This window comes from Schistocerca gregaria, chromosome 2 (genome assembly GCF_023897955.1).
Source record: "Schistocerca gregaria isolate iqSchGreg1 chromosome 2, iqSchGreg1.2, whole genome shotgun sequence".
Classification (NCBI taxonomy): Eukaryota; Metazoa; Arthropoda; class Insecta; order Orthoptera; family Acrididae; genus Schistocerca; species Schistocerca gregaria.
Genome location: NC_064921.1, coordinates 987,730,891 through 987,740,257, shown reverse-complemented (window position 1 = coordinate 987,740,257; position 9,367 = coordinate 987,730,891). Strand labels below are relative to the sequence as shown.

Below are 9,367 nucleotides of genomic sequence, written 5' to 3'. Positions count from 1 at the left end.
TATACACTCACTCTCTCACTCACACACACACACACACACACACACACACACACACACAAGCAGACATTTGTAAAGGCAAGGAGTTTGGGCAGAGATGTCACTCGAGGTGGAAGTACAGAGGCAAAGATGTTGTTGAAAGACAGGTGAGGTATGAGCGGCGGCAACTTGAAATTAGCGGAGGTTGAGGCCTGGCGGATAATGAGAAGAGAGGATAGACTGAAGGGCGAGTTCCCATCTCTGGAGTTCCGACAGGTTGCTGTTAGTGGGAAGTATCCAGATAACCTGGACGGTGTAACACTGCGCTGGCCATGCACCAAGGCATGTTTAGCCACAGGGTGATCCTCATTACCAACAAACACTGTCTGCCTGTGTCCATTCATGCGAATGAACAGTTTGTTGCTGGTCATTCCCACATAGAAAGCTTCACAGTGTAGGCAGGTCAGTTGGTAAATCACGTGGGTGCTTTCACATGTGGCTCTGCCTTTCATCGTGTACACCTTCCGGGTTACAGGACTGGAGTAGGTGTTGGTGGGAGGGTGCATGGGACAGGTTTTACACCGGGGGCGGTTACAAGGGTAGGGCCTGCACATCTTGGCACAGTGTTACCCCGTCCGGGTTATATGGATACTTCCCACTAACACCAACCTGTCAGAACTCTGGAGATAGGAACTCGCCCTTCAGTATATCCTCTCTTCTCATTACCCGCCAGGCCTCAACCTCCGCTAATTTCAAGTTGCCGCCCCTCATACCTCACCTGTCTTTCAACAACATCTTAGCCTCTGTACTTCCGCCTCGACTGACATCTCTGCCTTTGCATATGTCTGCTTGTGTCTGTGTATGTGCGGATGGTGTGTGTGTGTGTGTGTGTGTGTGTGTGTGTGTGTGTGTGTGTGTGTGTGTGTGAGCGCGTTTATACCTGTCCTTTTTCCCCCCTAAGGTAAGTCTTTCCGCTCCCGGCATTGGAATGACTCCTTACCCTCTCCCTTAAGACCCACTTACTTTCGTCTTTCCCTCTCCTTCCCTCTTCCCTGAAGAAGCAACCGTTGGTTGCGAAAGCTTGAATTTTGTGTGTGTGTTTGTGTGTCTATCGACCAGCCAGCGCTTTTTTTGCTAAGTCACATCATCTTTTTCTAACCAATATTATCATATTTATACCATGTGGTTCTCCTAAGAGGTACCAGCTACATTTTATTTGGTGTCTCAAGTACTTTCAATTTTATTGTTGTGCAGTGTAGTCAGATTCAGAACAAACAAATCTGAAAATAGGGAGTTTTGAGCAACACTTAGTGTCAGTGGGAAACAGAGTTGGTTTTTGTTGGCAACATAATGTTGTTTACAATGTTGATTTACGTTTTCAATTAACAAAATATTTCAGTTCAAGGATATTTATTGAGGGTGTCAGCAGGGTGTGAAGAACAGTCAGTATGTCCAGAAAACATTGATTATGACTGCTGTGTGTGCCACAATCCAGTCACAACGTAGATATAATGATAAACAAATTAAAATAAGAGAAATGAGCATATAATCTGTAAATATATGCAGTAGAAAGTGAACACACTGAAGACAAGCAAAATTAACCAAACAGTAAAACTCTTGTACAAGAGCGTAAAAAACAGATTTAATGGTGTTTAAATTCAGAATATATAGCGTGTGAGGATTTTTCAAGAATGTCACAGAAACAAATGAGATTTTAAATACTGCTGCGTCACTAACAAAACAATTTTTTATTCATGCAAAAATATGATACTGCACTAACAAACTTAACTGTTAAAGAAAACTGTCCTTTTTTATTATTCTTATTTGCTATGCCGTACTGAAATATTAGGAAATGTGGATAGAGTTACTAGGTTAATGGAAATGAGAAAAATAAATTAAGTCTTGCCACAATAAATAGTGTATCATTTAAACTTAAATTATGTACAAGAAATTTGATGCTTCAATCAACTTTCTTAACAGGTCAGGAAATCATTAACTTCATAACAGGCGGGGAAAAAAGTTACAGTTGTTCATAATTTAAGGTATGTACATCTTTTCATGGGGGGAAAAGGCCACCTCACACGTTGCTACATGCATTTAAAATGGTGAACAGGTACATTATTCTTTACAGTTACATGAAATCTGATAAAACTTAACAATATTATAAAATATTAAAAATACTGTTTCCTTGCAACAATACATGGCACAATAAAAATAAACCTTTAAAACATGTATAATTCTTTTTCATTTGAATTACAGTGCACAAAAAATGTGCTTGTGTTGTAAGAACAGACTGATATAACTTTTCATAATTTAAAACCTTGATGTTCATTAAGAGAGAGAACACAAAATGTGTCAGATTATGAAAATAGTCATTCAAGGGTAACTACAACATAAAATAACAATGCTACAACTAGGCCATTTTATCTGATTGTCTAAATAAGTAATACTAAGCTAAACAGATATGTATCTAGTGCTCATTTTCCTAAGTTCAGGTACAATACATATTTATGTCTTTCAAAATAATTACTTTATACATATAAATAAAATTAATTCCACAGCCTAAAGAGCACCAAAAACAAACAATTTTATTCATAACACATATCAAAAATACATTCAGTCACAGTAGTATAAAAGTTTCTTACAGATTTTGTTAAAAAAATCACAGTATATCAATAGTACATTTTTTATATAAAAAGGAGTGCTTTAAATGATTAAAATACAGTATTTAGATGCACAAATGAAATATACATGTTTTGGTAGAGTATTTCAGCATGCTGGGGAAAGGTGTCCTCTTACATGCTCACACTGATTTTTTCTTGTAGAATCTGATAATAACAAGCCTGAAAAATGTAAAGATGAAATGTATAGAATCCCAAGAATTACCATCCATTACTGTTAATAATATTTCATATATATAGGACTATTATAAAAGTAGACAGAAGGTGTGAAATTACAGAACAGGATGCAGATCTCTTACTTTTAATGTTGTGAACATTATTCCCAGTTCTCCATTTTGTAAATATGGTTCCATAAAATCTTCAACAAAATGAATTTCTGAACCAAGCTGAAGAATTCTTGCCCTGACAACAACAAAATGGAACACAGGGAACAAGTCATCCATTGTCCATAGATATGTTGTTCCCAGTTCCTTCTGAACAGCCTGAAATGGGACAGAGATAATGCAACTATAGACCCATGTGGTACGATTCAGTTTGTGCACGTATCACCTACACAAAAACAAGCAGTTGCACTATGTTGTCGCCTGAAGTATTTTTAGACTACATTTTGCTCCCCTAAATATATTACACTAGCCTGCCACTCCAACACACACACACACACACACACACACACACACACACAACTTATTTCTTTAGTGAGTTCTGCTTAATGAAAAGTTTCACAGATAAATGAACATGATAAGTGATAGAGCGCACACATCTCTATATTTTAAATTAATTTTTATCTGCTTTTAGCCATACTTCACTGACATATGGCACACAGGGTCGTGCTCTGATATCAGCAATAATGAACACGCTGTAGCAGCATCTTCTTGGATAAGTGCATGAGTGGGGATAATGTGTGTTATTAAGAAATTTTGACACTGTAAGTCTTCTACCAATGGGGTCATAATTCCTTCGGGGATTGCTAAAATTTTATTACAAAGAATTCTTCTATAGTCATACAAAAATCCACAAATATAGAATAAATTCTAGCATTTCAATACTCAATAACCTTCTAACCTCTCCTGCTGTCTCTTGCATGATGTACTGTTCTGGATGTCTACTTATTCCAAGAGTATTTTTTTCTTCTAACACTTGCCTATCTTTTGCTGATCATAGCTATCGATAGAAGACTCAAGGGACTACAAATGCTTCTCCTTGAGACTGACTCAATCAGAGCTAGTGTGCGTGTCAGTTCTTTTAAACTCCTCGGCTGCTCCAAATATGCTACATACATGCTGTGCTCAGTGCTGCTTTCTTGTTACCTAATCTCTCTACTTGCATTAGGCGCCTTGCAGTCTGGTTTCTATCCACGAATAGGTAACTATGTAGCCTCTTCTGCTCTGAGCCACGTAAATAAATAGTGTATCAACTGAACTTAAATTATATTCAAGGAAGTTAATGCAAAAAAATGATGCCTTAAATGCTGTACACACATTTAAACAGAAAACAATATTCTTTCCAGTTACCTGAAATCTGATAAAACTTAATAATGTTATAGAATATCACAAATACTGTTTCCTTCTGGCACACAACAGAAATAAACCATTTAAAACATATACAATTCTTTTTCATCTGAATTATAGTACACAAAACGTGTATGTGTTGTGAGATCAGACTAATATAACTTTTCATAATTTAAAACATTGATGTTCATTAAAAGAGAGAACACAAGAATGTATCAGATAACAAAAACAGAATTACTTTGGCTTCGGAACAGGCCAACTCCGACTGCTTGAAATGGGAGGAGGAGGAGGAGGAGGAGGAGGAGACTATGAAAGCAGCCATTCAAGAATAACTATGACATAAAATAACAATGCTAAAACAAGCCCGTTTTATTTGACTATCTAAACAAGCAATATTAATAATATTGTGTGTCAGCAGTGACGACTTCCTTTGTTCCTCTGACCTTTGTCGCTACTAAAACTAAATAAATATAATAAAACTTAATAGTTTCTTACTTTGCCAGTACAAAAATTCAACTGCACAGATTCTTCAAGCACATAGAGCTCTTAAAATTGTTAATACGACAAAGAATTATGCTCTTTGCGACGTGATTTTAGTAGGTCATAGTTCCTACTTAGGTACCAGTTTGTAATATCTGCAGTTTTGCTTACAATCAGCATTCAACTAACTAAAAAAGCAAATACATTACTAGTTAAGCAAATATCTTTGACTCATTCATCATGGGTTACTGTTTGACGGGAAGCAGACTCAATAGCTACACTTCTTATGTAGATGGAGACCACACTTATCACAGTTAACTTTAGGCTTTTTTTGTAATCTCATTCCATTGTATGATGATATCACTGTAACACATCAACATTAATTCTGAATGACAGTGATAACTTTTTTGGTCCATTTTTGCTTGACTCCACAGGGTGAAGAAAAAATGCCACACTTGGCAGTCAGCATGTGATTTCTCATCCCAATTCCAGACGACAAAATTGTATCTCACAAAACATAGTCCTGCCAAAAGGTTTAACAGAAATGCAATTTAAAAAACCGAGACTCTGGCACACTAACTGCTTTCAGTGTGGTCAAGAATAGGTAGCATGAACTCTGCAATATGCCTGAGTTCTCCCATTAGCTCAGTGAGATGAAAAAATGCTGTGGGGAACAGATACACAGACTCGCTGATGTTCAAGTTGCATTAGTGCCAAACATTTTTCTTCCCAGTTGAAGGATTAGACTGTATCCTATGTATCCAATTTACACCTCCACAGTGCAATATCTTGTTTATTTCTTCCTGTTACTTTTACCTTTATTTAAACATTAAGACATAATATGAACTCCATATAGAAATAACTGACCATTTTGTTTTGCCAATGACACAAATAAAGACAACAGAAAATAATAGTGGATACAGTAACACTGGCGCATCCAGTGAGGTACTAAAACACAATAGGTAGGCTGCACTAGATTGCACATTACCCTACATACAGTAACTCCTTTCTGTACATTTGACATTGGGGCTCATCTTCACAGAGCCATTAAATACACCGACAAGCAATATTCACTTTAGAGAACATGTTCAAAGCATTCGCAAAAGTTTTGCCACTCAGTTGATCACACTTTGCTGGACCCTAAGCAACACACCTGCATCCACCATTGCTAAAGCGGCATGCAGATGAGCCATTAGGCCATGTACTTCCATGGGTGGAGTACTACAAACTTGTCCCTTTAAGTGTCCTCACAAATAAAATCTAGTGGTTCTAATAATTTCCGGGTATGCAGCCGGATCCCGTCGACATTCTGCCACGATATTTCGGCCCAGAGATGTCCGGCCATCATCAGGTGAGTACACAACTACTGAAGATCCCAGGTGCAGTCGCGGTATTTATGCCGAATCTTGCGCATGCGAAATGTACTGGCATCCTACAGCGCATGCGTCAGGTGTTGACAGGCGCGGCATAGCCGAGTTGTACGTGCTGCCCATGGTGGTGAAAATAAAAGATCATCTAGTCATTGAGTATCTAATGACACTGTCGATTCTGCTGTGATTGTATAATTTTAATAACAGGATTCCAATTTTTATCCAGCTGAAAGCCGTTGTCATGATTTATAAGATTATCGGCAAGACATAATTCCACTGATTCCTTGATTACAGAATCCCAAAATCCGGAAACCGTAGCTAAAAGTTTTGTTCCATTGTATTCCATTGAATGTGCCAATGAAATACAGTGCTCTGCTACTGCCGATATCGACAGTTGCCGCAGATGGACGTATCTTTTATTCAATGACGAATTCTTTGAACAAACAAACGGCGTCGCCATGGGGAGCCCTTTGTCCCCTGTGGTAGCTAATATCTTTATGGAGGACTTTGAGGAGAAAGCACTTGAGTCTGCTGTCTTAAAGCCTACAGTCTTCTGGCCGTACGTAGATGATACTTTTGTTGTATGGCCTCATGGCAGACAGGAACTGGAGAAATTCCTTCATCATTTAAACTCATTACATGAGAACATCAAATTCACAATGGAGATTGAAAAAGATGGCACTTTACCATTTCTAGACGCTAGTACGCCATAAAAATGATGGGTAATTAGGACATTCTGTGTATAGGAAACCGACTCGCACAGATCTGTATCTCCAGCACAAACAGCCGGTGTTCTCAGTACCTTAATACATCGAGCGCATGTAATATCGGATGATGAAAACCTCCACAATGGCTAAACTCGGCTATGCCGCGCATGTCAACACCTGACGCATGCACTGTAGGATGCCAGTACATTTCGCATGCGTGAGATTCGGCATAAATACCGCGACTGCACCTGGGATCTTCAGTGATGATGGCCAGACGTCTCTGGGCCGAAATATCGTGGCAGAATGTCGACGGGATCCGGCTGCATACCCGGAAATTATTAGAAGAACAAATACGCCGTGAAATTTTCAGAAGTCACATAAAATCTAGTGGATTTATTCCTACTGTCTCTGAAGCCTCTCTCAGATCGAAGGTTCACAAAAACATTAATTTACATATTGATGATTAGTATTTCATGTTAAACTGCATAGATTTAGACACCCGGCATATAAAGTATTATGAGATACTTGTCATTATCATACAATGGTGTCCAAGCCTGTAGAAACAGAAAAATCATTGTAGCCAATTGATGTAATACGAGGGTTGGAACTTTAATAGCGGCAACTATTTAGTTACAGCTCGTACAAAATAGATACGTGTTTCAAAGTTTTACTGACCTTCAAAGTAGTCACCAGAATTGAGTATAATCTGTTGCCAGCAATGTGGAAGTTGTAGGATACTTTTTACATTGCCAGTTGTGTTGGCAGTTCGAGCGGCATGATCTATTGCCCGACGAAATTGTAGCAGTTCTGAAGCGAATGCCGTGAAGTGTTTCCTTCAGTTTAGAGATTGAGTTGAACTCATGAGGGCTTAAGTCAGAGGAGTGCCGTAGGTGGTATAGCACTTAGCAGCCCCATCAGTCAAACTAATCAGTAACAGCTTGCACGGTACATGCTTGAGCGTTGTCCTGCAAAATGATGGCCAGGTCCTGCAGAAAGTGTCTTCACTTCTGTCTCTATGCTATTCATTTTGGGAACACAACCTACGACCAGCTTAGAGACAGAAGTGATGGCTCTTTCTGCAGGACCTGGCCATCATTTTGCAAGACAGTGCTCAAGCACGTACAGTGCAAGCTGTTACTGATTTGTTTGACTGATAGGGCTGCTAAGTGCTATACCACCTACTGCACTCCCCTTACTTAAGCCCTCATGAGTTCAACTCGATTTCTAAACTGAAGGAAACACTTCACGGCATTCGCTTCAGAACTGCTACAAATTTGTCAGGCAATAAATAACACAGCTTGAACTGTCAACACAAATGGTAATGTGAAAAGTATCCTAAACTTCCACATCGCTGGCAATGGGTTATACACAATACTGGTGACTACTTTGAAGATCAGTAAAACTTTGAAACACGTATCTATTTTGTACGACCTGCAGATAAATAGTTGCACCTATTAAAGTTGCAAACCTTGTACAATATCATGAATTAGAATAATAATGCATACATCAACCAGCATTACATTTAGGGTATAAACATTAACATACTTTTTCTACGCAAGATAATATATCTACAAATAAGATATCTGGTCAAAAGTATCCGGACATGTATCAAGTAGACATTATTATGGAGTGTGTCCACCCTTCACCTTTATGATGTTGGAAATCTGCTTGGGACACTTTCAATTAGGTGTCTGAATGTTTGCGGTGGAATGTCAGACCCTACTTCCTCAAGAGCCAAAACCAGAGAAGGTAAGGACGTTGGAGAGTGGGGTCTGGAAAGAAGTTGACAGTCTCAACTTTTCACAAAGGCATTCCATTGTGTTCAAGTTGGGACATGTGGAAACCAATCCATTTCAGGACTGCTACTGAACACGTACCACTGCCTCATGGAGGTTGCTTTATGACAGGGTGCACTGTCATGCTGATACAGTCAGTCACTGACTCTGAACTGTTCCTACTGTAGACAGAACACAATACTGTAAAATGTTTCATATCCTTCTGCATTTAGTGCTTTCTGAAGTATAATGAAGGGACCACATCCTAACAGTGAAAAACATCGGTATACTCTAATAACTAGGGCCTGGATTTTAAGTACCTACAAAACAGTGAAATATGCAAGCATTTATGACGTAAAACTTACATAAATATGACCTTAAAAATAAAATATGACTTAATAGATGTTTATTTAAAGCATTATTGTTCGTTTATTTAATTTTTTATTCACCATAAAGTATTTAATACCGTATGTCAATCTTCAGTATCTGCAAAGTTGCACTGGAATACAAGGTGCATTTTCAAGTTTTCCCTTGTCAAAGATCTACGGTTGTTGCTGAGGATAGTTTTGTACCTGGAAAAGATCCTCTCCACTTCACAAGACGTCACTGGAGCGTATTTGAAGGCATCCAGGTCACTGGAGTTCAGCATTGTTTCAGTATCTTCAAATGTCGCGGCATTCCCTGAGAGACTGTCACTAATTTTGCACAGTCTAGAATATCCAGGATTCCGTTGGAGAATAATTTGCAGTTTGGTTTTTAACTTTGTCAGCCACATGACCATGAGCTCGGCCCAAGTCATTCTGCACATGTTGCACAATACTCAGGACTCACATAGCTGAGTGCCAACAGCTTCCAGTTGTTTGATGGCTT

At 38.7% G+C, this 9,367-nt stretch overlaps 1 protein-coding gene across 1 annotated transcript in view; it reads right to left on the bottom strand.

The window, feature by feature from the left end:
• Positions 1–1,369: 1,369 nt before the first annotated feature.
• The window catches only part of LOC126335476 (alsin), a 181,602-nt gene continuing 173,604 nt past the window's right edge, over positions 1,370–9,367 (bottom strand). Inside the window, exons 13-14 of the mRNA XM_049998794.1 lie at positions 2,957–3,139; positions 1,370–2,819 (exon numbers count right to left, since the gene is read on the bottom strand). Coding sequence (XP_049854751.1) covers positions 2,772–2,819; positions 2,957–3,139 — 231 coding nt within the window. The 3' untranslated portion in view covers positions 1,370–2,771. The remainder of the gene's footprint in view (positions 2,820–2,956; positions 3,140–9,367) is intronic.